Here is a 26,982-nt window from a genome sequence, read left to right on the forward strand (position 1 = left end):
ACTTCCTCTTGAGGATATGCATCCTCATCAGGCATGATTGTGACAGAAACAGGAAGACGCAACATTGTAGACCCAATCTTTGCAGTGATATACACTCCCTGTAAGTTGGTGGGTTCCAAGGGGATCTGTTTGAGCTCATGTATCATCAGACAGAAGGACATATTCATCTCCAAATCATCTGTGGCCTCATCTCCATCCATTGCTGATAACTGGTCTACAGACAGAGACGATACACTGATCGATCGTGAGGAGGTTGATGAATGAGTACGATACACTCCTGTGTGAGAAGCACGAGAGAGTGAACGATCACTTAGTTGACTTCGACCCAAGGTCTTCTCCACATAAACTTCATTATAAAGTCGTTGGATCACCAATTCTACCTCATTCTTCTGTTCATAGAAGAATTCCTTCATAAACCCTGCTTCTGCTATCTCTGGAGCATTCGTGTTGACAAATCGAATATTCGCTTCTCCCACAATCGTTCCCTCATCATTTACAAAAGGAACCATCAAATCGTACATACAATCCTTCTGAGCATAATCCATCAAACATAACTTCGCATGACCCACACTACTTCGCTGTAAATCTCCTCGTACTTCCATCTTCATTTCTATTTCCTCTTCCTCTGAACACACTTTGTACATATTCCAATAGTTCATTTTTCCTCGATTCATTCCTGTCTCGTACCAATTGGATCCAACCTTGAATTCTATTTTGGCTTTCATTACACGACCATTCTGCAGATCTGTATTAACTCCATACATCAACTTCAAATATGTTGCACGTGCTGATGGAGGAATACCCGAGCCAGATGCCTCCTGTTCTTCAGTATACTGACGAATGTGTTCTACTTGCTCATTAATATTCCTATCCAGATGAGCACTCATCTCCAATAAGTCACGACGACGCTGAAGCAGATAATGTAGCTGAGTGTGTTTCTGATCTTTCTTCATCAGCGTAAATAGTGGCTTATTTGGCACTTCCTCAAACAGAATCACTTTCATTGATTTTTGCATCTCCATTCGCACATTTACGGTACGGTCAGGATTCTTCAGTCGCATCACACCAAGTTTACCAGGCTTGCTCACATCCACCGTAAGCTGCACAGTATACGAAGCCTTCTCAATGGGAGCATCGAGAGCATGAGTATATATGCGGAGGACTTGATCTTCATTCACAAGTGGTAGTGTGTAGAGACGAGATGTAAGAGGAGGCAGAGTAAGTGCAGTATCATATGGAGCCTTCTCTTGAATCACTGTAATCATATCCAAAGCTGTGTTATTGGTAAGACAGAAGGGCAGATATGTAGCATCCATCTTCTTCACAAATACATAACACTGACTATCCACACACGAAATATCCACCTGAATTACACTCCATTCCTTTTCTACTGGATCCTCCAGATTCAATCGCGGTCGAGGAGTTCGTATCGATTCGACACGATGTTTTAATTGTAATGATTGATGACTTGGAACCAATTCTACTCCTTCAGACCAATCATATTCCTTTTCTTCTAGGAATAGTTGGACCTGATGTCGAGCACTCTGACTACTCCAGTGGAAAGCCTGATATCCTCCTTCTTGAAGTGTCATCTTCTCTTCACATCCTAACTGACGTAAGGAAATCTTAGTACCTGTCTGATTCATCACGATGTACGTTGGTGTGATAGTGAGTACAAGTGATCGAGCAAATATACCTGGAGCACGTGAAATTGTCACTGAATATACACGCTCCGAATTACGACGATTCTTACTTGTCACTGTTACTGTGCCTGAAACTCCCAAAGTATTGATGGAAAACGAATCACTAAACATGTCATATCCAGGAAGAGATAATCGAGCAGTTTCATTCTTTTCCTTCTTTCGCACACTGAACAAAGTGGGCATCAACAGTTCTTCCTTTGCACATACTGTCTCAGAGAGATTCTTCAGTGTGAGTGGATGAGAAGGAACATTGACAGTAAACTCCTTATTTCGTCCATCCTGAATACTAGGAGTTAATGATATCTCAATTCCTTACATCAATGGATCTCCTGTCTTATTCATAATCCAGTAATCACAGAATAATTGAATGAAGATGGAATGATGTGAAGATCGATTCACAATATACTGAAGAGTCAGTTTCAATTGTTTGAACTTATTCAGTAGATGAATCGAACCTCCATCTTTCATCATTATCTATACCTCAAATCCTTTAATCATTGATACATCCATTGCATCAGCAAACATAGGGAAAGGAAGATCCGAATCCTTCACACGTACACTCACACGATACACTTCTTCTTTGCTGAATTGACACTTGCTTAAGGCAATCACATCTCCTTCTTTCACCCATCCCTCTTCCACACACTGCTCCAATCGATTCACCACTCGATACTCCAATGGCATTGGTAAGAGATTCTCCAAATGAACCATATCCGTAAGAACAAGCACATAGGTTGAGAGGAACTCATCAGGATCAGACACACAAGGGAGAGATCGTTTCTCTACAGTCAGATTCACATACTGAGGCTGTTCTGTCGTACCCAGATTCACTTTAGTATGTGCACCATCTGCATAGAGTTCTCTGAGTGATATGCAACGAGCAAGTTCCGAAGAACCACTCAAGAAGAGAGCACATTCATTCACTTCATCCACTTTGGCCCATCTCTTCTCACCACGACGTAACTCCTCATTAGTCACTTCAGCATAAGCAATCTCTGACTCATCCACTTCTCGACCAAATCCACACCATACATCACATTCACATTCATTCACAACACATACTTGACTGGCAATACTTAGAATCTTGCGTCCTCTCTCAACCACAGCTTCTACCACAATGTTTCGATCAGGTACACAAATACCGCGCAATGGTACATAAGCAGCAGTAACTCGATCTACCTGGAAGTCAAAAGGAGGGTATTCATCAATCATGATCTCAAGTACACGAGGTTGCAATTTCTTATAGGGCTGCTTGAGGAATCGGAGACTTAGAGAAGGGTGAGCTGGGAGTGATGTGACAAGAACAGACGATGAATGAACCATTGACACAGGACGCGAGAGAACAGTATTAGAATCAGCTATGACTACAGGTTCTTGAGCTATCTGCCAAGCCTGTCTCCATTTACTCACTTCATCCTTATTCTCCAAGAAGACACTCACAATTCCCTTTTCTAAGAATTGATTGGTGAACTGGCATACTTCACAGAACACACCTTCTACCTCTCTCAATTCACAGGAATCTCCCCATGCAATTGGTTGTGTCTTTGCTGTCAATGGGATCGATTCATACACTCGAATCCGAGGAGAAACACGATGTAAGGAGATCCAACACGTGCTTCGCTTCATTCTCAAGTCTACATCAGCAATACCTGCCCAAACAGCGTCATTTTGATGATCTTCCACCTTCTTCTTGTCCTGTTCCGCTAACAGAGCATTAATACCATCATCATTCTTCACTGCAAAGGTCATAGGAAGACCTGTACTATTGCGAACACCAATATAGTAACCATCTCCCAATTTCTGTGTCGTCTCGCGACAATCAGTGAAGGCATTGACTGTCTGTAAGGCCACTCGAATAAATGCATTCGTGACATTCACATTCAACATAGTAGGTGCTTGGATTGTAACTCGTGTTAGAGCCAATTTGGCAGTCAACTTGCTATCTTGTGTAGCTGTTAGCTTTTGAACCACACGATCACGTGGCTCTTGTTCTGCCGACATTATTAACGACCACTTCTCTAGAACAGGCTCCCACACGGTCAAGTCAACATTGTAGTAGTCAGCAGCTACAGCTAACGTAGCTTCGATAGTAGTAAGATCCGGCTTCATATCTAAGGCAGCAGAGATATCTGTTACATTCAATTGGATTACTGGTAGATCAAATTCCTTCGTATCATTGACAACAGTCACGCTGAGAGCATTCATACAAACTCGGAAGATCACTGTGAGAGTAGGAGCATTTACTTTCTTTTCTTTCACTTCTTCTTCCTTCTTCTCTTCTGGCTTTGATTCCTTCTTCACCATTTCTTCAGGAATCAAGTTGTTGATAGCGTTCATAATCAACTTCACATCCAGAATACCCACTCGAATCTCGATATCATTATTTGTCAGAACAGCTGCCTGGACATACTGCATCTGATCCTTGATATGAGCATTCACACTCATATCGAAAGGAACTAAAGCGTCTGTCATGCTGGGAAGAGGGATCTCTGCATCGCATGGATGAGATCGACAACCACGGATATTCTGAATACTAAGCGCCATATCCATATCCATAAGAGGTGACATGGCAAAGGAAGCAGAAACAGAAAGAGATAGGACTAGAGACGATGAATGTGGATCTGATGTGTCTTCTACAATGAATATGTATGGATTATCCATCTTCACATCGGCTTGAATCTTGGGACCAAACTTCTTCTTCTTTTCCTCCTTCACAACTTCCATCTCATCCTTCTTGGAGGTTTGCATTGATTTGTGGGGCTCCTCCTTCAAGAGACGATCACTAATACCTTCAACTATTTTCAAAATATCAAATAACCACGGGGTAGGAATAACCCGCAACGTCCCCACATACACAGATGCTTGGATTGCTTGAATGGACTGCGTATTGGATGGATTCAACTCCACTAACTCAGGATACGAATGAATATCAGAAGATTTCATCGAGATCAAAGCAGAAATGGCTGGTTTTGTCCCAGAACCAAAGGCAAGAGGAGTTCGATAGTCTTTGTGAATCGAAGTATTCGCTCGAGTATCATGAATTGTCAGATGCGACAATGAAACTCCAGCAGTAAGATCATCATTCCACATATTCACAAAGACTTGTAATACTCCCAAATCAATTGATGAAATTGATTCCTATTCCTAATATCCAACTTTCATTCCTACCTTCAGTGATCCTACTTTCTCATAGAGCAGTTGACCTGTATGCTCAGCTGGATATCCTCCATAACCACTTAGCAGTTCAACACTGATTCCATCAAACACCAATTCACCTCGAATTCGTTTTCCAAAGTCGTTTGTTGAGGACTCTTGCTTCACTGACTGGAAAGTCGATCCTTCTTCATCCTCTTCCTCGATCCGTTCCAGTGGTGCACCTGCATAGATCGGAGATACTGTTTCTGCATTCGCATTCTTCTCAGGTAATTCATCTAAACACTCCACAGCTTTCTCAGCAAGGTTTCCTTTCACACACTTCATCAGGAAGGTTAGCTGTTCCTCATTCACCGTCAGAGCCACCTTCGTCACACGAGCATTCACTTCAATCACTGATGCAACTACTGCCACCACACTCATATCAATTCCTCCCATAAGAGCTGATTCTCGTACAGTTCCCTCTTCAGTAATGGACGTAATGGCTCTCATATTGCTGAGTTGGACACGAACAGTATTCAGCGTTTCCTTCTTACTGGATTCCTTCACGATCAATGTATCGCCTTTCTGCTCGCAGAGAGGCGCTTGGTTCTTCACAGTAAGTTCACCCAGCTCAAATGTCGCCATTTCCTTGGTATCACTCGATGCAGGTGCTGATACACGGAAGTTCTTGATCACCACATCAATCAGAGGCAGTTCTAATGGAAGCTTCTTCTCTACTTCTTTAGATTCCATGTTTAGGAAACTCTTTCCAATCATCATGGCAGACATTCGAATCGAACGAGCAAGAGAAGAACGATTTGATACAGTAGACGCACTCGAGTTTGTAGAAACACTTATCTCATCTCCTTCCTCAATCGTATCCAGAGGAACAGAAAAAGGCAGAGTCTCTACAGCAGGTTCCTCTGTCTTCAGTAATGCCAGTCCATCAGCAATCGGTCCTGCCATAACATATCGCATCAACTCATCAATCACACGCATACGCAGTGTAACGGCTGGAGCTCGAAGAATTGCTCGTACAGCCATAGGATATCCTGGATATTGAGGATATCGCACATCTGTGTTCAACGACAGATCAAAATCAACAAACTTCTCATCCTTCTTCTTGTCCAGGATCTGAAGGAAGAATGGATAGAGACCACAGCCTCGACTCACATCACGTACACACACATCTGTGAGAGATCCAGTGACTTTAATGGTTGCAGGACATATACCTACTCCTGCAGTGATTCCTGTGATTCCAGCAAACACAATTCCATGACCCGAATCTGCAGTCACCAGTACGGCAAGGGACCGAAGCGATAATGAGACTTGAACCTGTTTTCGAAGCCAATTTTTGGGAATAGGTCTTGTTTTCTCAGCAATTTTACTAGCCTTGTTTTGCAAGAGATCTGAAGCACGTGACTGAAGAGATACAGCTTCATTTTCGATCACTTGGGAGAGATATGAGGAGATAGAAGAAGTTGAACCTCGTCGTTCACGTTTATGAGGTTTCTCCAGTTCTCCCTTTTTCTCTGGAGCAATGAATGCTAACAAATGATAAATAGTCGGTCTGTATGTCAAAACTAATTGAAATCTTCATCCTTATTCTTACGACTAAGAGATCCAAAAGCAACATCCACCGTCACATCACTATCAACTTGCCAATAGTCAGGTGATGATTCCTGAACAATACCTACATGAACATGGAACAGATCTTGGTTTAGACTCTCACAAATATTACCTGAGTATTCGATCATTCGAGATACAACCAAATACTTATCTTGCTTAGTAGATGCAGTTTGCAGACAATCCTTCACATCGATTGCTTCTAATGCGACGTCTACATTCATATCGAAGGTACGTTGTTGGACTTCGACTTGAAGGCCCCGAATGGATGCTTCGATAATGGCCGTGTGCTCATTAGCAGCCGATACTTCTTCAATAAGTACAGAAACACCCTTAAGAACAGCTTGCACTTCAAGAGTCTTATTCCGTTGAAGAAGACGAATTTCCTCTTCATCCAGTTCCGACTGAACCTGTAATTGTTCATTCTCTTCTATTTGATCTTGCTTTTCATTCTCCTTGTTCTGATTACTCTCTTCCTTCTCTGATCCATCCTCCTTTCGTATAGCCAAAGCATTGGATGCAGCTTCCTTGGCTTGAGCAGTCAATACAGAGAAATCCACATCACTGTTATCAATAATACTCTTTGTATTGGATACAAACTCATTTGCATAATGCATCAATCGAAGATACTTCGTTCGTGTTAGATTCATAGTCACCACATCCAATGCAGCACCTACTTTGGTTGAAGCAAATTCAGGTTCTGAAGGAGCAATTGATAGTCCAACTGTTGCATTGAAATTGAAATCATTCACCAAATACAGATTCTCTGCTATCTGGACTTCAGGACGTGCCCAATGCTTCTCCTTATTGGTCATCAATACGTTGATGCGAGACACATTCACTAACATGTCATTATAAATGTTATCTTCTGTCAATTTCTCATCCACACCAACACGTCGTGGGTTGCTGATCACAGAAATATCTCCCAAACGACATACCAGCATTTCGGTCTCTCTTACTCCCTTAGTAATGTCCTCAGGAAGCAATACATGAACAGCACCAAGGTACACATCCAATCCAAGCAGTTTATGTGTTGATACTTCTTTCGCCACCTTCAGTTTCATCTTCTTGGTTGTTGAATATTTGCTGTAAATGTCACTTACATTTGCACTGAATGCATAGAAATTCAATTTTGATAATTCAGGGACAAAGAATGCTGCAAGATCCATAAGACATGCGATATTCCCCACAATACAAAGAGGCAGACTCACAGCTCGTATATTCACATCCACATCCTGATCTGTTGCAGGCATTTCTATAGCCACTTGTAGGAATGGCACTTCTGTAGTCTCCATCATATCTCCAGGCAAGAATATTACGGCCTTGTCCTTGTTAGTAATGGCTTCCTTTTCAGTGTAGAGAATTCGAGGCCATTTCTGGCATTGTTTGGAACTGTCTTCAATGTAGAAATCACCCATTGCCATCCACAACTGGAAATACGACTTCCGTTGAATGACACGACATGCCACCTCCTTAGATACACAACACAGAATATCCACCGAATCCTTACAGAGCTTCAGACCAATAGTATGTATACGGAAATCTGCTTTCACAAGGATATCCATTGGCCGACCACCTTCCCAAGGAGCTGTTTCACCAGGAGTGATATCGAATTCAGCAAAGAGTTCATTTCTCTTGTCTTCGTTCCATTCCAGATCAATCTCTTCACTATCTTCATCATCTTCTTCCTCTCTCTTCTTCTTCTTAAACAGACGATTCAACACAGATTTCTCTTTCTTTTCTTTCTTCCTTTGAGCACGTAATTCTGCTTGTAATCTCTCTTCCTCCTCCATTTCACATACAGCCACTTTTCGGAAGAGCAATACATTCTCAATACTCAACTTATCCTCTAGTTTTTGCAAACGAGCCAATCCATCTGCATCCTTCTTCAACGAAGGACTTGCTCCTAATTTACGCTTATACAAATCTATGTATTCTGCTCGTCGTTTCTTGAAACGCATATATTCCTTCCAGCCTGTATTACGTCGACGTTTCTTATTATCCTTCTTCACACTCCGGATAGCAAATTTCCACCAAGCACGAGGGTAGAATTAAGGGACTATTTTTTGACATTCTAAAACAAGGATATATTCTGAAGAGGATCTTCAGAAGGACGATATTGCTTGTATTTGGCTTTCAGTGCCTGAGTTCCAAGACTACTTACGAAGTGCAGAATATCTCGATACTGTTTCTGATCCAGACGCAACACGAATTTGTCCAAATCACCATCCACTACAACCATTGGCTGGGCCTGATTAGTGCGATCCCAACAAATCATACAGAATTGCTTTGCTTGACTCATATTCTGAGGAGTACATTGATCATCATACTTATTCATCAAATATGCCTCCATCAATTCCCATTCCTCATTTCCAGATCGACCTCGTACTCCGTCCTTTCGGATTTGACGATAAGCATTTGTGATTCGTTTGAACTGATCAATCTTCTCAGACCATCCAAATTCTGTTGTCACTTCTGTGATGACTTCTTCTACAGACCGTTTGCGCAATTCCACAGAACGAGTATCGATAGTTGCATGGAGTTGCAGCGAAATAGGCTCAAGAATGAAGTGACATGGAATGAGCTCTGTATGCACCATGGAGACTTCTCCTGGATGCTGGAACGGGACAACCATACATTCTTGTAATAAAGATGCAGAATTGGTAGCAACACAGGCACCTTGATCGAAGTCCCAGTAAATACCAAAACGATGCAATTTCACTTTCTTCTTGATTACGCCTGGGATAAGGAATCCAGTATCCTCATTGTCCTCAGATGGTGAATATAATCGGAGTTTTTCCAGAATGATTCCTGCGGCAAAAGCATGACCAGGACACGACCTAGACTTTAAAAAACATTCTAACGAGTACGAATGATCCTCAAACCGGATATGAACATGACTAATCCTTAGTTGAAAGTTGTCAATGATCCTTGCTACAAGTTTAGCAACAGCCGAATTATCCTGTTTTGCATTCATCTCTTTCTGCATCCTCAACTCATTTTCATCTATCGCCTATACTTATAGACTTCCAAAACCCTCACTGCTAATTGTTCTCGTTTCCTTTCCATCTCTTTTTCCTTTTCCGCTTTTTCGTCATATGTAAGTTCGGATTTAGGGCATGCAATCACATAAATATCGTCAATATACACTTTGGTCGGTTGAGAACCAAGTTTCTTCCACGGTATCTATATATCTATGAACAAATGGAGAGATTACTTTTAATGTGAGGGTTCCAACAAAACCCTCTTTCACTTGGATTGGGAGATTCAAAAAGTCAAGAGCTTCTGTCTTTACTCTCTATAAATAAAATGAAGATTCAAGTATAACGAGATTCTGCAATTCAACATCACCTTTCCACAGAGAAATCTTCAGATCCTTCTTTGAAAGTCCTTCCAAATAGTCACCAAGATAGGTAGAAAGTAAAGAACTAACAACATCCTCGAACATTTCAAGGTTCCTATGATTTCAGTTGCATTGTAATTAAGAGTGAATCCCCGCGACTTTCGTCTTGTCAAACCATTATAACAAACATGTCCAAACTAAGTCCGAATACTTGGTGATATCTTCCACCTTCTTGTCATCACGGATCCGGAGGAATCGGGGGAAACGCAAACTAACTCCTCGATCTCCCTTATCTAGTGCATATAGTTTTGAATTCGATATTTGGGCACATTGTACTTCAATAACAAGGGACGGTTGAAAGTAAACATCCATCTTCAATGATTTTGGAAGGAGGATATTGGCTATACATCACTTAACTCACTGGAAACAACAATGCAACAATGATTCTCGAGAGACTTCCCATTCTTTCAATCTCTCAGAAAGGGAACTGAGCTGTGTTACACTGAATCCACTACCTACACAGCATACAGGACGTATCTATGAATAATCCTCCCACAAGACATCTACCGAATCTTCAGCCATGACACCACAGAGGAAGGAACCAAATACACCACTACGAGTGCCTCTTCCATATTTCGCTCCTAGAATCACTACATCCATACTATCACCAAAACCCTGAATGGGTGTTTCTGAAGCGATATAATCCGCTTTCAGCTTCATCCATTCCTCTAGTGGTCACATTTCTCTTTCACAACTACGATTTCTTGATCCGAACGAATAGCGACTATCTAATTTCTTTACTACCAATCCTTCACATCCAGCTGCTACACTCTGTTGAATCAGAGGAAGAAGGTTTGTATCCGGTGTGACTCCAATCTCATTCAGGATCTGAACTCCAATCTCGGGTTTATTCGGGAAAATGGAATGAAGCACTTTCTTACGCTGATGGAGTGGTTTGTCATATAGGAGATCGTTGTCACAAAGAATTAAATCAAACATACATAACTGTATTTGATCTCTACTCTTCATTCCTCTTTTTCTATCTTACGGTTCCTGTAACTTCTTTTCATTCTTCCCTAGCAACACACTTACATCATGAAATGCCTTTACCTTCTGCGTTGTTCGATTTACCACAACCAACTCCCCGTCAAGAATGAACTCCTGTGGAAGCGATACAGACTGAGCATATTGCTGCATTATTCTCTCCACAGCAGGCTGAAGTGAAGGAAGTGTCTATGATCAAACTGGATCCTCAATCCTACTTCTCCAGACCGACCAAAGACGGTGAAGCAATTGTTATGGCGATGAATCTGAACACGGACACCATCATACTTCCATTCAATCGCACAAGGAAAGGATGAAAGAATCGATGAGGCTTCTTCAAGAGAGGAAAGAGGAGAACATAAAGCACAACTACAGAACTGTCCCGGAACAACTGGATAAGAAGAGGTTGGATTTTGAAGGAAATCGATGAACGCATCAAATTGAGGACGATGATGAAAAAGACCTTGATAATCAACAGAAGATGAATCAAGTCCAAAATGATGAATCAGTGCTCGTTTGATTAGTTGGGTTCCAAACCCTAAACCACGATTCCGAAGCATGAGGAGAGCTCATAATAATCGCATCAGAAAACAACTACTAGAAAAATAAACTTCATCAGGAGATGATAATTGGTTCCAAAGTGTAGCGACATGATGGTAAACTCGTTCTCGGCTTCCTTTTCCTTGTTCTTCCGATATTTCAAGGAGTTTCGTTCGAAAATCAGATACAGAGAGAGGGACGAGATTCGATTGAGATGGTCTTTGCGAAAACAAATTTCGGTTGGCTTCTGGAATTCCATTTGAATCAATACACATCTGAGAGATGGTGGAGTTATCCAATTGATAGTAGTTACTCATGAACTGCTTCATAGTTTTATCCGATAGATTGAGATTCACAACTTCACCTTGTTTGTTATGGATCTATATGAGAGTACCTCCAAGAAAGTACAATTCCCGAAAGTACTTCCACCGTAGGTTTTAAAGAATCATTTCCAGATTCCTCAAATACAGAATTCAGGATCTCAACTCTTTTCTTGAGTTCTGACAATTGCATGGTTGTCGCTATTGCGGAGCAGAGTTGACTAAATCGATATGGCTTTGTTACATTAGATAGTAGTCTTTTACAAGGGGCAGAGATGCAAACAAACATAAATATACTTCTGAATCCAATTTCTCCTTGCCCAAAAGAGTTTTCTGTTCGTCCTTGGTAGAGCCAGAATTAGTGGCTTTGATGTTCTCTATGTATTATTCCCACTCTCCACTTCTACCATAAGTATACCACATAGAACCAAGAATGCAAATAACGCTTCCGAGAATTCCCATGAAAGTCATCTTATTTCCAAACATGAACACAGAAAGAATAATCATCACAACTTGCTTCACATTTCCCACTACATTCATCATCAGTGGACCTCCCTCCTTCACAGCATTGAAATTAGCCACATTCAGTGCGAAAGCAAGCATTCCGTGCACGAGAAGGAGCAAAATTGACGAAACAGGAGCACTAAATGACATAACGACAACGACAAATACCTAGGCAACCATGTAGACCAGAAACCTCTGTCATTGAAGAGAGAAAGGGTCAATGCCTCAGGGAATGCTAACATCGTGTTCTACGTATCAACGAATGAGAGAGAACAAACGATGTTCAGAAGGTGGAACGTACTCAGAGGTTCTTTTCCTGAGAGAAGATACTTCGTTATGATTCCTTTGAGAGAAGAAACGGTGCAACTGATGACTAACAAGGCAATTCCAAAGAAAGTGCCATAAACATCGCCGGCACAAACCAGCATTGTACCAATAATAACAGGAATAAGAGATAAATAAATACCGAGAGGATGAACTGTACCATGAATAATGAATTCCAAAATACAAGTGAAAACTGGCATGGCACAGCGGAACATCTACAAACAAATGATTCGAATCAAATAAAACCTGATCTAACGCTAAAGAGTTGTATTTCAACGATGAATTCGACAGAATGATATTTACAATGAAAATCAGACTGACCAAAAATAGATTTATCATTTCGGATCTCTTAACTGGCCGATACTTGAAGAACTTCGGGGCCGTGTATTTCATTATCGTTGTATATACGGCACACGAGAGCATATGAACCTACACTCAATGACCAAGTAATCACTTACCATAGTCACAGAGATCGGGTAAGGACATTTCAGAGAAGTGAAGAATTTCTTGTTAAGTGTCGTCACACAAATAACAATTGTAAACCAGATAGGGACCCAGATAATCATGATCTTTTGTTTGTGTTAAACTACAGCAATAATACACACACCGCGGGAGTCAACCGAATGGAGTCACGGGAATACAATTAGTATATCTAAATTCAGTCTAAAACAAACAGTTCACTTCTTTTCAACAGTGGGTTTCTTAGGCATCGTCTTCTTGCTGCGAGAGCGGACAACAACAATGGCGACGACAACAATAACAACCACGACGACGGCAGCCACACACAGACCAATGATCAGAGGAAGATTGTTCTTCTCCTCTTGGCAACAACCGAAATCCTGGGTACGAGCGTACTCAATACCTTCGTCAACCATTCCTCCGTTCAAAGCAGTGTCAAGCAATCCAAAGATACCCAGACGAGGAATCACGTCAGGGGTAAAGTTGATGAGAACGTCGCTGTTGAAGCGCAAATGAAGTAATCGAGTCTTATTGAAATGCCTGTTGTAGTTTATCATAATTCCATTCAGGCCAACATCCACACACACAAGTTCACTACGAGGTCACACTTCATTCTGAACCTTACGTTACACTCATGACCTGGTTCTTCACATTCACACCTTTCTCACAACGAAGAGTGTTAGCAATGTCATCTGAAAGAATCTTGATAAAAAGATTGTTTCCAGTAACCTCCCAATCTTCCCAGTTGTTAGTGATACTTTTCACAAACCAGGTGTAGCTCAGCTGGAGTAACACGTTTGTACTGTTACAATAACGGTTAGTATAATATGTAGCATTGAATTGAAGAAATGAAGGTACACTCTCTTCGTATCCGGAGAATGTCCATACGAACTTCTTTGCTAGAATGAAGACAACTATTAAATCGTACAAACTAATATATTGTCGATACACTGACTTTCATACACACCACAATCTACAGATGATTGTCAAAATCCACTTCATACGTGGATAATTGTCAACAGTTCCGTCACTATTAACCACAGGCGTTGGTGGAACAAAGGATCCGAAACTGGGATTCATCCCTCCAACAGCTTCGGAAGGAGTAAGAGCATTCACAATTGCACACACTAAGCACAGGACCACAGCTAATTTACACATTATAGATTCTGAAAATAACTATGAATAAATACTTTCACTGGAACAAACTGTACAGAGAATTAGGGCCCCTCAATGTAATAGGGTCACCTAATATATATGGTACTGTATTCATACAATAACTATTCAAGAATTGGATCTGCATCTTTAAGAACGTTTATTACCTTACGTATCATGTACGGAGAAAAAACCAAGAATGACGAGCCAGTTAAAATAGTTGCCTTATAGCGTCTCCGTTCCCTTAAAGAACTTTTAGATGATCTACGAAGTCTTAATTCCAATGAAACGCCCCTTATTCTTCTCACATTGATCTTATACTCATAACAAATTAGAGTAATTTTGCTCAATTGTTGAATATATTGATGGTAGCATTTTACTGCATGATTGGGACCATTAATGTGCATGTTCCACTATTAACGAAATATCCCAGAGTTGAATGCATTACCACTTTCTTTATACAGGAGCAAGGAAATAAAAGTGATGAATAGTATCATCTAGTATTTCACATAAGACTGCAATCATGGTAGCATAACTATCAGCAAGATTTTGTGAATCAATTATACTGTTCCAAGACAGAATAAGATCGATTATCTAGGATTACATATAGTTAGATAAGAAACCAAAAGCAATGGTCCCATGGTGTAGTGGTTAGCACTCAGGACTTTGAATTCTGCGACCCGGGTTCAAACCCCGGTGGGACCTTTTTTTCACTTTTCAGTTCGTGTAATCTCGACTGTTTAGTTTCTTCCTGTTGTTTTATTTTAATTGGGTCACATTTTAGATGGCTACAACGCAATTGGCCTCGTTATCACGACTCCTGAATATCCCTATCGAAAGTAACTATGATGAATCCTATATTATTCGTCTCGGTACTATTGTAGCTAATTGATAATGAATTAGCATCTATGAGTCTACAGGAGCTTCTGGAAGAGCCCAGTCGCCTTGAGAATAAGGCAGATTCTCTGGAACGAGAAATTCAAACCAAGGCTATTGAACAAAATGCAGTTTTCGAAAAGGCACATTCCTGTTTTTCGGATGTGCTTGCAAAGGTTGAAATTATATAAGATACTGATTTAAAGATGGATTCATTGCATCAAAGTGTTTCTTCAGTGAGTGATTTCATTCCAACTGTGGAATACTCTTGCAAATCGTTTACAAAAGAGTTGGAATCAACGTATGTGAAATACAATCAGAGTAAAAAAGCCTTAAAGTACCATTCACAAGTACTCTTGGTTGGCTTCTGTTACATAGCTATTGGAGTTGCTAGAGATGCCTCAGCTGATGGATACCTGTATTCGTAATAATCTTCATGAGGAAGGGTTGGTCCTACTTCGCCATGCCAACAGTCTCTACACCGAGCATTTGTTGTGAATTCCTTCCTTTATCATTCCTAGTTCTGAACAGTCTCCTGAGTCCATCACTCCTCATAGTGGTTCTGCTGTGATTCTCTCCATCTTCAAAGATATGAAAGCAGTGGGTGAACAGCAAGAAGCACTCCTTATTCGAGAGTTAGAGACAGATATTACCGTTCCTCGTTGTATTGAAATTCTGAACTATTTGGAAGAAAATATGGCTCTGGTAAGTATATTTGAATGGATTTAGTCTAGAGGTTGAATACTACAGTGAAACGCAAAGAAGAGGGCAAATCGGCTCATGTGGGTGATTTGTAAGAAAGAGAGAGGGGTATAATATAGATTGACAACTGATCAATTGAAACAACTCAAAACTAGCTTCCTGAATGCCCGTAATCAGTTCTTCCAGAAGAAGATTGTCTTGTTGTCGGAATATGATTCTGGTGAGTTCTTACGAGGTTATATTGGAGTATTCAAGGATAAATTAACAACAATTCTTTCGCAATATCAGGCTGTTTTTGGTGATTCTATTGATGGTAAGTGTGAGAGAACGTTCCTTATTAGATGCTCTGTTGCACACATATCTATCAAGCGAAGTCACTCAATTCCTCTCAATCTGTGAAACTCATATTCATAAGATCACAAGTGGAGCTGTGTTGGCATCGCTTTTCCGTGATCTAGTCTACTTGTGTGATGGTTTGAGTATCATTCATTGTAATTTCTACTGTCTCTTGCAAACGTTGATGACTGATACTGTGGCGAAGCTAATGGATTCATATATATCCTTTCATCTTTGGACTGATGTTTTCTTCATTGATACTGGGAATTGGTCGAGAAGGAATTCACTGCACAAATCTCCTCTTCCTTGTTTTGGATGAAATCCATTTATTCAGTGAATCTCTACAAATTGAAAGGAACAGATGCGTTGATGTTGTACCGATCTTCTCTAGATAGTAAAGAGAAGGAGTTATTACCTCCCTACCTTTTGGAAATTCCACTCTTAGCAAAACTACTCACTGATTTTATTTCTACCTTTAATGAACTGCGATTTGTGGCCTTAAGGGGAAGTGGTCCAAAGATTTGTGAATCGATAAATAAGCACCTGATAGCTATTGCTCAGAGTATTGTGAATGCAGAAGCACTGGTAACTCAGATTGTTGTACCCAAAGCCCGCAGTGAGAATTTGGTTAGTAACAAAGTAGGTTCGATGGATATGACCAATTTCTAGGATCATTATGATATCATCGTTATTCAGTATGTTAATACAATTGTTCCACTTATAAACTGTTATTTGCAGCGTATTTTTGATACAAATGAAGTGTTAGTGGATAATGTAAAGATTCTTCTATGTTATGATTAGTGTAGGCAGCTATTCAAGGCCTTTTAGTCGATCACGGTGTGTATATTCCTATGAAGAATACCTTGTAATTCATTGTTTGTTTACCTAAAAGTATCTCTTTTCTTGTTACTCCTATAATTTTGAGAAGAGATTCGGTTGAACCAATTATAGATACGTTATCTTCCTGCCATAATTCGAAAATTCCCGTTATATTTGGATACCTATGTAGAGTCACAATTTCTTTCAATGCAGCCTGTAGATCCTAATCCTGTTGGATATGTTCCAACACAGTCCGTAGTCCCTATGGCTGTCCCCATGGGTGTTCCAATGCAGCAGCCGGTGCCTGCTCCAGTTCAACAACCTATGCCTGCTCCAGTTCAACAACCTATGCCTGTTCCAGTACAGCAACCTATGCCTGTTCCAATGCAACAACCGATGCCTGCTCCTGTTGCTTCCCAATTTGTTCCTACTGTTGCTCCTGCGATGAGTTCGTTTTCAGATCATCTGAACGTACTTAACCAATGTTAGTTTGTGGGTCGGTGCTTATTTTCTAGTCGGAGGTTTGTATATTAAGCAAAAGATAGAAACGCTTGAAGCCATCACTGGCTTTGAAACTGAAAACGTTTACAAGGTATATTTGACAGGTCCAGATTGTCTCCGAAGCAACAATCAAAAGGCCTACTTCACTGCAGAAGAGGAATCAGATTGCATGTCTCGTCAATTCTGTGGTAACATGCGTGCTTTCACAATGACGATCTCAAGTCCAGACAATCAACCTGTATTGGTCTTGAAGAGACCCTTCAAGTGTTCTTGCTGCTGTTGCAATCTTCCTGAAATGCATATTGAAGATGCTGCTGGAAACAAGATTGGTACTATTAAAAACAGGTTCGATTGTTGTGATGACAAATTTGAGATTCTGGATCATAATGATGAGCCTGTATTGAAGATCCATGGTGATTGTTGTCAGTGGGGAAAGTTCTGTACTTGTCCTTGTGGTCCTTGTACTGAGGTCCATTATGACATCATCAATCCTGCCACTAATTCCAGTGGTTACATCAAGAAGGTGTGGTCCGGTGCTGTAGAAGAGATTGTAGGAGAATGAAAAGGGGTTGAGTTGTAGCTGACGGATGCTGATTCTTTCTGTTTGTCCTTCCCTCCAGATGCGACCATTTACCACAAAATATTGTTGCTTGGAGCTGTGTTCTTGATTGATTTTATGTATTTCGAGAACAACGATAATAACAATTGATTTCACTTAGTTCGATTATGGTGTACCCACATTATTAGTGTAATTAGACTTCTGTTTGTTTCTTGAACAAGTTGGATTTATTGGTTATCACATCTACTAACAGCGATTACGAAGATGATACCAAGAGAGATCTGTGGTCAATAACCGCATTCTGAAAGGAGAGCAGATAGAATCACCATCCATCAACTGCAGATCAACTCCTTTCATTCTCCTATTATCTCTATCAGATCTCTAGTCATCTATAGATGAGTAGATAATCATTCGGAAGCAATGAATTGGTTACAGAGAGATGCCAAATCTATAATGAATCTCTAATGTTGCAGATGGATTCTGTAAATAATGAAAACCTTGGAATGATGCTAATATAAAGAGTTGTGTGATTATAGTAGTTAAGAGAAAAAGCACTAGAAGAGTTTCTGTAACAAAACTGTGCGATGTCTCATGTACTACACGCACTATAAATACTGTGATGAAACGAATGGCAAAGGAATTTGCCGTATTTGTGAGGATGAGACATATGGAGACATTCGAACAATAAACTTGTGAATCTGATAGATTCCTGAATCTATTTATATTCGTTCCATTACTTTAAAGGTCTGTTCAACAGATATAGAAAAGATAATGCTATTTTCGCATCTGCAGACTTAACAATCTCAGGATTTGCTCCCATCTACAGGGAATGTCCTCTTCTCTATATTCATTCGTTATACTATGTAGATATGCTTGTCATAATGTGATTTACAGGTACTATAGTTTTCTCACTCTGTCTCGCAGTTCCCTATCGTGTTCGCTATAGGAAATACTCAACTATTAATGCTTCAAGTGAGTCATTTTCCATTCTCTGTGATAGTCATATTGTTTATGAAAGTGAACGGTTTGAAAGTCATTCTATTCGATCTTACGATGCAACAATTGATGCTGATGAATCTTGCCTCTTTATTGTATGGATGAAATCAAAGTAGTGATGGAATTCTTGTTCAAACTGTAGAGATGAAAGCGGATGGAGTGATGGATCTCATGTTGTCTTTTACGGGGATTATGATACAGTCCTTGCAGATGTGACTCATGATTCCGGTTATTTCTCCTCTTTTTTCCTCTTTTGTAATCATCTGTTGTTCCTTTGATCCTAGTACATTATCCTTTATATCGTGGTGCAGAATGGGAGATATCGGACTGGACTTCCTCTAGAAAGGATTTAGCTTCTTTGACTTCTTGTTTCGACAACCAAGAATGGAAAAGAATGGTAATTGGCAACTTCACTCTTTCAAATGGACAAACTGTGTATCTTCGCAAACAATTAACATGGAGCCAGAAGTCAGCTGCTTACAAACTCTCGTTATCATATCGTTATGGTATAATCGTATTTATAAATGGAAATGAGATTCTTCGCGACAATCTCCCTCAGGGCGTAATTAGGAAATCAACGCCAGCTACAGGTGGTTACGAGGACTATCAAGAACGAATCTATGTGAGGGATACTAACGAATTCGGACCACTCACTATCTCTCTCTGTGTTGAACTTCATTGGATTCGAAATGGTCCAGAATCTGAGAAGCCAACCCAAGTTCTTTTTGATGCATGGCTGGCAGAACTGGGAAAGAACCCAAATTCTGATTGTTCTTTCATTCCTTTAAGTCCAGTATCAATTGACAATGCTACTGATTTCTCATTGTCTTCTTTCTATGAATTCGCATCCAATGAGGGGATATATTTTCACTCTTTACGGGATACCTACACAATCAATACCCTTGAGTTCTATTCTCCTCTAGTTTCCTGTTGGATGCCTCAGAAACTAACATTGTATGGAGTGAATCGAATCAACACTCGTCAGAAACTCATTGATGTTAGTAATCCCATTTGGACAACCTCGGGTTGGACTCAGTTCTCAACATTCAATCAGTACAAGGATATTGTACGGATTGAATTGCATGTATCATCACGAAATCATCCTATTCGAATCTGGGAGTTTCGACTTGGTATCTGTGGTGATAACACTTTTCCTTCGTTTCAGTATCCTAACTCTACACACTTCCTTATTCAAGATTATATTGATCTCTATCCCTTATCGCTTATATATTCTAACTGTTCTTCATTAGCAACATTTCCTGTGGGAATTGAACTGAACTATTCTGATTGTCATATTTCAGGTCATTATCAAGGGAAATCCATTGCTGTAGAACTCCCCATTGTAGCAGAATTCCCAGTTCATTCAGTAACAGTGGTATCTCTTGTTATTGAGAGTTGTAATTCTACTGTTCTCCTGATTAAGCGAGTTTATGGATCATCAAATGCTTTCTACGAGTCATTCAAGTTAACCGATATGAATTCGAACCATAGTGTGTTTGAAATTCCTCCATATTCCACTCAAGAACCTAATGCAACATTCACTTGGTATATATGTACCAATGCCTCCATTCTTCGTATTGAAATGGATTCCAGAGTCGCTCAGTGGTGGGATTCCAACTCATATGTCGAGTTCTGGCTTTACACAGACCTTCAGGACATCTTTCTTCTCCATACACGATATGATGAACGTAGTAATGGGAGCCCTTATCACTTTTTGTCTCTCAATATTCCAATTATGCCAGGCTCTCAATGGCACTATCATCATGGAACAGTTGTTGCTAATTGGACTCAAATTCACTTTGATGATGGATATTGGAACTGTTCCAGAGTGAGTCAATTTCCAGACTCACCTAATCAACTTCAGTTCTATCGTAGTACCTTCTATCTCGATTCGCTCAAGGAGTTCACAGGATTTCAACTTCATTTGCGGTATCAGTATTGTTATATGATCTATGTGAATGGATTTATCGCTCATAGTTACGGTATTTCTTCAAGAGTAACTGAACAAACGACTTGTGAACGTCAATTTGATCAAGTCAAATATCGTTCAATCATACTAACAGTGTGTGACTACTTACGGTTGGGGATGAATGTTGTGAGTATTGCAATTGTATCGCCTTCTCAGATCACTCATTCATCGTTTGATTGCATCGTTCACATGATTGCTACAGATTCAGGATCACGAGCCATGCCTCTGAAACAGATACTGACTGAACCAAGAATGAGTCAGTCTGCACACATGAGTAAGAATGCTTCACTTGTCTTTGATGGAGATATGAGTACGGGGATTCGAATCACTTCATGTGATCCTGTTGAAATAGTCATTGAATTTAGTGATAATCGATGTGAATACTTCAATGAGCTGGTTTTATACAGCGCTGATGATGGCTTGCTTCATTCGTTGACTCAATTCATTCTTGATGGTCGAAACTCAGTCAATGATTCATGGGAACGACTTATTACAATGGAATCACTTGGTTGGGTCTACTCAGGACAAAGCAAGATTATTCCAGTCAATCTTCCTCAGTGCTATCGTTTCTTTCGCTTCATCAACATGTCTCAGAAGAGTCAATCTCTCTGTGACTGGTCTCTCCTTGAGATCATGTTACTCCTCGTTCATCGTATAGAGAATGATGTGCTTGATTATCCCATCACTTTTGTACCACATTCGGATCCAATTGTTCCTCTTCGTCCACGACAAGTGGGATTCTCTAATTATGTTGCTCAGGGTTTACCTTCTGGTGTTCACATCGACAGTGCATCAGGTACTATCTATGGTTCCTCTCTCTCTAGTGCGGAGGTGAGAGTTCTTATTACTGCTGAAAAGGCTGGCTATTTACCAGTTTCAACGAGACTCAATCTCAGCTTTCTGACGTGTGATCTCGATGTCTTTATGCTTCTGGATATTCACGTTCTCACTTTCTCCATACCTCATTCGTTCACACTTCGTGTCCTCACAGATTCTTCAGGAGATGTTCTTCCTCCTGTTGTCCAGTTGACGACAGGAAATGACGAGTTTGCATATCGTTTGTGTGTTCTCCCTCAATCCTATTCCATTCAAATTGAATCAAATCCAGTGAATCCAAAGGATCGTGTTTGGATTGCTATGAATCATGTAACCCTAATACAAGGGAGTTTGAATCATGAAGGCAAATATATCTTTGATTTGGATGCCACATTTGAGGCTATTGGTGGACATTCAATTTGGAGAATGCTATCAACAAATACAATCCCTTTTAATTGGAATGTGGATGCCTTTGATGATAGTATGTGGCAGAGAACAAATATGGATGGATTTCAATCTGACACAATTACTGTCTATTTCCGTCGTACAATTACTATTCAGCAGCACGATTTGGAGTTATTAATGCATGTTCAAATGCAATTTGAAGGAGGAATTGTTGCTTACATGCATGGAATGAGGATTGCTCTATTTAACCTCCCATCTTCCTTCGATTCTACTACATATGCATCATCACTTCATGATTATACCAAAATCGAGATGTTTTCTGTCAATCTTGTTCAATCATTTGTTTATCCTGGTACTCATGTATTCTCCTTGGAGTATCATAATGTTCGAACAACATCACTTCCAACAAGTCGTATATCATTAACTATTGTGACATTGCGTGAAGAGAACACACACTATCGTAATAGTATGACCTGTTCCATAGTACGAGAAGGAGAGATTGTGCCAATGTACTTGAGAGATCCAATCACCCCTTTCTTCAGTTCTAGGTCATTCAAACAAACCTTGAATGAAGAGTTTCCAACCACATCAATTCATCTTCCAATCTATTTCCTTCCTCAATCGTATCTTCAGCTAACACCTAAGAATCAAATACTGATGCGACCTCAAGGAATTCATTTGATAGTTGAACGGAGTATTCCAATGACTATTCTTCTAGAAGGATTGACTGAGGAGAAATGGATACGTATCTCTCTCTTCAATTCTTCATCAGAGGAAGTGACTTATTCACTTCCACAACTGTTACTGGGATATCGTTCGTTTCGAATGACCTTCACTACAACAGAAGTGGTTCTTATGACTCGCATTGTGGATCTTTCGTTTACCTTCAATTCACATGCATCGCTTCGATGTCCTGCAGTGGATTCCTTCCTACCTGCCTGGGATCTGGATGTATCAGCAATTCCTTGTCCTGAGAATTACACAGGATATCAGTACCGACGCTGTGTGAATGGAAGGTTCCAACAAGTTTCTCTGGAAGAGTGTATAATGAATGAGCCTTCACATTTGATGTATCCACAGCAGGTTGTACGACTCTTGGTACCAATCGATACTATCTCATTCATTCCTTCTGTGCAGGGAGTTGTGAATCAGTTCTCAGTAGCTCCATCGTTACCTGAATACTTCTCACTGGATTCATATACTGGCATTTTGGAAGGAACAGCGATAAGTCCATTCGATCCTCAAGTCTTCACAATCACTGCAGAGAATGAGAAGGGTGTAACATCCTTCTTCCTCACTCTGTCTATCGAGGAACTTCAATGTCCAGCAGAGGGTGATTGGCCGAATGCAAAAACAGATTCTGTGACTTTCATATCGTGTCCTGATACCCAAGCAATGTTTGGAATTCGAATACGATATTGTGTGATTATGGATCGAGAAGGGATCTGGAGTGAAGAGTATTCTTATTGTTATTCAAAGAATGAAGTAGTCAGTTTCCTTATGTTTGGATCTATATTTGTTTCGTGTATTGTATCCTTAGTATTGCAGTCAATAAAGAGAACGAAGAAATGGAGTGTTTGTTTAAATTAGTCATCACATACTTATCAAACAAACACACATATAGAGTACAACTACACACTCAAGCGACGTAATTTGGAAGCAAACTCCTGAAGTTCTCTTTGTCGTTGAGTAATCAAATCCAACATATCGGTCCGATATGCAATACAAGCATCCTTATTTCCTGTCATTCTCTCAAACTCCAGCAACATAGATAGTTCTGATCGAGCACTTTCTAATGAATTTGCAAATAACACTTTGTGCTCCAGAACACATTCCTCCACAGACAATACATGTTCAGATCTCTCTACTCGCGAATCCTTGTTTGATGCTATTGGTGAAGTCTGTGCTGAGAGTGAAGTGACAGGAACACGATGCAATAATGGAGATCCCGTAGTTGTAACAGTAGGAGAAGTAAGTGAGCGTTTCATTGTGGACTTTACCACAGGAACTGACTTAGATGGTATCAAGGAAGGAGAAAGAGCAGGAGTTCGACTGTATGGTTTGATAAATGAAGGCGTTACAAGCACTCCATATCCAGGCTCACAATCGAAGAGTTTGACTTTCTACAAATAAGTCCCAATTTCTGGAAATACATTAAATGTACCGTTAAATGTTGAATGGATGGGTGATTTCAGAATAAGTCCAAAATACACGGTATCTGAGTTGGGATCAGCATTTCCAATGTACTTGATTGTTCCCACGACCGTCTGTCCAGACAACTCTGCTGTCACCACTTGATTCAGTGAGTAAGTAATCCGATTGTAAGTATAACAACGAAGAGAGCGTGATGATGTCTGCGAAGCAGTCCGTGATCCTGGTTTTGAAGGAATACGCGATGTCAGAATGCGTCCAGAAGGAGATGAACTCGGTGAACGAGGGTTAGTTGACTAAATGTGAATCAAACCCATCAACCTAACAATCTTCATTTCATTGCCACTCAATTGTCTTCGGATATTCATAGGAAGATTGACAATAATTCTAGTTGTCATAATCGTGAATCATTCTCACTTTTGTGCCATCTCAGGGTATTTTTCAAGACATGTAGAAATAATGGATTTTGAGATGCTTTTGACTTCAATATTGTAGCTATCGACAGCCAACTACAGTACATGATTCTCTATGATCCTACTGTTAGAGCTTTTACGATATCTGCTTCATAAAGAGACAGATAGTCTTGTTTCCAGGTAGTAATAATGCAGAAAAGACACTCAATTGCCACTTTGGAGACTCGAGCACTAGAAATGAAGTGAGAAGTCTATTGTTACTTTCGATTTTGTATATATGACACTAGCTGCCGAATAACACGAGGCATATAGACATGAGCAATCATTTCCTTTGTAGCCTCTGCAAACAAGTCACTGATGTACTAGATATGATTCCCTTAACTGTAAAACGCACACTAATTCCAGAAGAAACCTTATCGATGCAGTCAGGGAAAATGTTCGCTGCAACCGGTTCAAAGTTGTTTTCCAATTCTTTCGACATTACAATAATGGTCTCTCCTGTACATGCAACTAACTTTGATCGGGTGTCTTTGATCTACAATAATGACAAGATGACTGGAAAGCTACTAATTTTGAAAAGTCGCACCGCAGATCCGTAATTTCTGACTGTTTTGCATCAATCTTATGAAATTTCTTGGCGAGGACCTATAATCATCAATCTCGTATTTACTTCACCTGGAATCGTTTCAATGAATTTAGAATCTCTTCCCAATCCTCATTTCGATCTGATATTACCCTTGTAAGGTATCCAATCTCATTTACATAAGACATTGCGTTTGGTCGTGACCCTCTTTTATAAACCCAAAGACGATAAGTTTTGTGACCTCCAGATACACACAAGACTCACGAAACAATAGGAATAAGCGAGATAAAAGTAAACAAACAATACCAGATAAAGGGGCGATTTATGGAACAACTAAACGAAACTAGCTATTGATTCTTCTTTTCCTCCATTGAAGTTTCCTCTTCACTTGAAAGATCATCTTCCTCTACACAGATGAATTCATTACTGAGTTTCTTCAAAATGCGTGTCATATACTTCCCTTCGATAGGAAAGAGCCATCTCCATGAAGGAGGTTCTCCCATAGTGCTAACAAGACAATCAAAAAACGAGTTCTAGATTCAATTGGACATGACAGTTCGTACCTCTAAAGTATGTACACGGTAGGACTTTAAATATTCTACATACGTTAGATCGTAGCGGATCGCTTTAATCTGGTCGAAAAGAAGGAATAACACAAAGACAGCGAAGATAGAAGAGAAGAATACTTCAATAATAGTCAAGACATCTAGTACAATATCTGTATCAAAAAATGGAAGGAAAATATGATTTGCTATCCAAGAAGGGAGATACTCGTTCAATGGATAGAGATCTCTGAAGTAAACAATATCCGTGTTCTCATAGATTTCAAATCGCTTTTCATAGATAAAGCCACAACCAAGAATAGATGCAAGTACTACTCCGAAATGAACATAGATTAAATATAGAATGAAATACTTCTGATTCCTTGCACCCACACAATTATTAATCCATCTAGGTATCAATACTATAGATAGATACAACGGACAATGATGATCCATCTTCAGGATACACACATTACACCTGCTACAATGATGAGCACGAGCTGGTTTCATGCAATCACACTTCCTAGCTGTTTACAAATCGACAACACTTACTCACAATAATTGTAAGAGCATTCCTCTAAATAGTATTTGCGAACTTCTTCTGATACTTTCTATGAATGAATGGCCATTGGAAAAAAGACTCTGCGATCAACAACGAGTCCCGGTTCGGTAAATGATGCCTTCACTCCACACCATACAACCATAACAATAAAGAAGATCATAATCAACATTAACGTCAAACCTTTTGGTGAAAACTTGTATAGCGAGTATATCACGCAATAGAGTGTGCAGAATGATGCAAATCCTATATGAACGTAACTCTATTCCTCACCTCCCAGAATCACTCCTACAAGTAGTGAAACAAGAATTCCAAGAGGATCTCGGTAATTAAACCAACAAGAATCACAATGACGCATCTGACATCCACTTCTTAAGACACTCAATATCCGTGAAGTCATCTTATTCCGTAGTTCTATTCAGTTAAGAATAGAATGTTCGTTTCTCCTTATTATGCTGGTATCCATGAGTAATATAGCATGGAGTAAAATAGTGAATACAGAATCGATATCAAAGAAGATGAATGAAGTAGAATGGAGAATGAAGTGGAAAGAGTACTTGAAAGAGAGTGTATTGAATGATAATAAGAATTGTATGTTGAATTTG

The 26,982-nt window shown here is 39.9% G+C and overlaps 8 protein-coding genes across 8 annotated transcripts; 3 read left to right on the top strand and 5 right to left on the bottom strand.

Annotated features, from left to right (window-relative positions):
* Nucleotides 1-2,177: 2,177 nt before the first annotated feature.
* JH06_0989 (hypothetical protein) lies at nucleotides 2,178-9,912 on the bottom strand (the record flags this gene model as incomplete). Its single annotated transcript, XM_014673325.1, has 8 exons — nucleotides 2,178-4,841; nucleotides 4,872-6,421; nucleotides 6,451-8,477; nucleotides 8,546-9,304; nucleotides 9,350-9,477; nucleotides 9,501-9,650; nucleotides 9,682-9,762; nucleotides 9,793-9,912. 8 exons carry the CDS (start codon nucleotides 9,910-9,912, stop codon nucleotides 2,178-2,180), a joined length of 7,479 nt encoding a protein of 2,492 aa, XP_014528811.1.
* Nucleotides 9,913-9,984: 72 nt separating this feature from the next.
* Nucleotides 9,985-11,287, bottom strand: JH06_0990 (DNA ligase 1; the record flags this gene model as incomplete). The annotated part of the gene is given in 7 exon segments (XM_014673326.1): nucleotides 9,985-10,208; nucleotides 10,239-10,344; nucleotides 10,375-10,535; nucleotides 10,566-10,825; nucleotides 10,856-11,040; nucleotides 11,070-11,138; nucleotides 11,156-11,287. 7 exon segments carry the CDS (start codon nucleotides 11,285-11,287, stop codon nucleotides 9,985-9,987), a joined length of 1,137 nt encoding a protein of 378 aa, XP_014528812.1.
* Nucleotides 11,288-11,951: 664 nt separating this feature from the next.
* On the bottom strand, nucleotides 11,952-13,105 carry JH06_0991 (hypothetical protein; the record flags this gene model as incomplete). The annotated part of the gene is made up of 6 exons (XM_014673327.1): nucleotides 11,952-12,088; nucleotides 12,119-12,354; nucleotides 12,384-12,463; nucleotides 12,494-12,754; nucleotides 12,786-12,968; nucleotides 12,998-13,105. 6 exons carry the CDS (start codon nucleotides 13,103-13,105, stop codon nucleotides 11,952-11,954), a joined length of 1,005 nt encoding a protein of 334 aa, XP_014528813.1.
* Nucleotides 13,106-14,934: 1,829 nt separating this feature from the next.
* JH06_0992 (hypothetical protein) lies at nucleotides 14,935-16,127 on the top strand (the record flags this gene model as incomplete). Its single annotated transcript, XM_014673328.1, has 7 exons — nucleotides 14,935-15,022; nucleotides 15,054-15,202; nucleotides 15,233-15,376; nucleotides 15,405-15,517; nucleotides 15,548-15,731; nucleotides 15,761-15,819; nucleotides 15,848-16,127. The coding sequence occupies 7 exons, from the start codon at nucleotides 14,935-14,937 to the stop codon at nucleotides 16,125-16,127; spliced, it is 1,017 nt and encodes a 338-aa protein (XP_014528814.1).
* Nucleotides 16,128-17,090: 963 nt separating this feature from the next.
* On the top strand, nucleotides 17,091-18,093 carry JH06_0993 (phospholipid scramblase 2-like protein; the record flags this gene model as incomplete). Its single annotated transcript, XM_014673329.1, has 3 exons — nucleotides 17,091-17,367; nucleotides 17,399-17,934; nucleotides 17,965-18,093. The coding sequence occupies 3 exons, from the start codon at nucleotides 17,091-17,093 to the stop codon at nucleotides 18,091-18,093; spliced, it is 942 nt and encodes a 313-aa protein (XP_014528815.1).
* A 1,240-nt stretch (nucleotides 18,094-19,333) lies between these two features.
* Nucleotides 19,334-23,719, top strand: JH06_0994 (hypothetical protein; the record flags this gene model as incomplete). Its single annotated transcript, XM_014673330.1, has 1 exon — nucleotides 19,334-23,719. The coding sequence occupies one exon, from the start codon at nucleotides 19,334-19,336 to the stop codon at nucleotides 23,717-23,719; it is 4,386 nt and encodes a 1,461-aa protein (XP_014528816.1).
* A 41-nt stretch (nucleotides 23,720-23,760) lies between these two features.
* JH06_0995 (hypothetical protein) lies at nucleotides 23,761-25,464 on the bottom strand (the record flags this gene model as incomplete). Its single annotated transcript, XM_014673331.1, has 9 exons — nucleotides 23,761-24,252; nucleotides 24,283-24,576; nucleotides 24,607-24,667; nucleotides 24,698-24,789; nucleotides 24,819-24,924; nucleotides 24,955-25,055; nucleotides 25,088-25,228; nucleotides 25,261-25,338; nucleotides 25,369-25,464. 9 exons carry the CDS (start codon nucleotides 25,462-25,464, stop codon nucleotides 23,761-23,763), a joined length of 1,461 nt encoding a protein of 486 aa, XP_014528817.1.
* Nucleotides 25,465-25,623: 159 nt separating this feature from the next.
* On the bottom strand, nucleotides 25,624-26,735 carry JH06_0996 (palmitoyltransferase; the record flags this gene model as incomplete). The annotated part of the gene is made up of 6 exons (XM_014673332.1): nucleotides 25,624-25,783; nucleotides 25,883-26,227; nucleotides 26,255-26,341; nucleotides 26,371-26,429; nucleotides 26,475-26,639; nucleotides 26,670-26,735. The coding sequence occupies 6 exons, from the start codon at nucleotides 26,733-26,735 to the stop codon at nucleotides 25,624-25,626; spliced, it is 882 nt and encodes a 293-aa protein (XP_014528818.1).
* Nucleotides 26,736-26,982: the final 247 nt, after the last annotated feature.

This window comes from Blastocystis sp. subtype 4 (genome assembly GCF_000743755.1).
Source record: "Blastocystis sp. subtype 4 strain WR1 chromosome Unknown seqid_0047, whole genome shotgun sequence".
NCBI lineage: Eukaryota > Bigyra > Opalinata > Blastocystidae > Blastocystis > Blastocystis sp. subtype 4.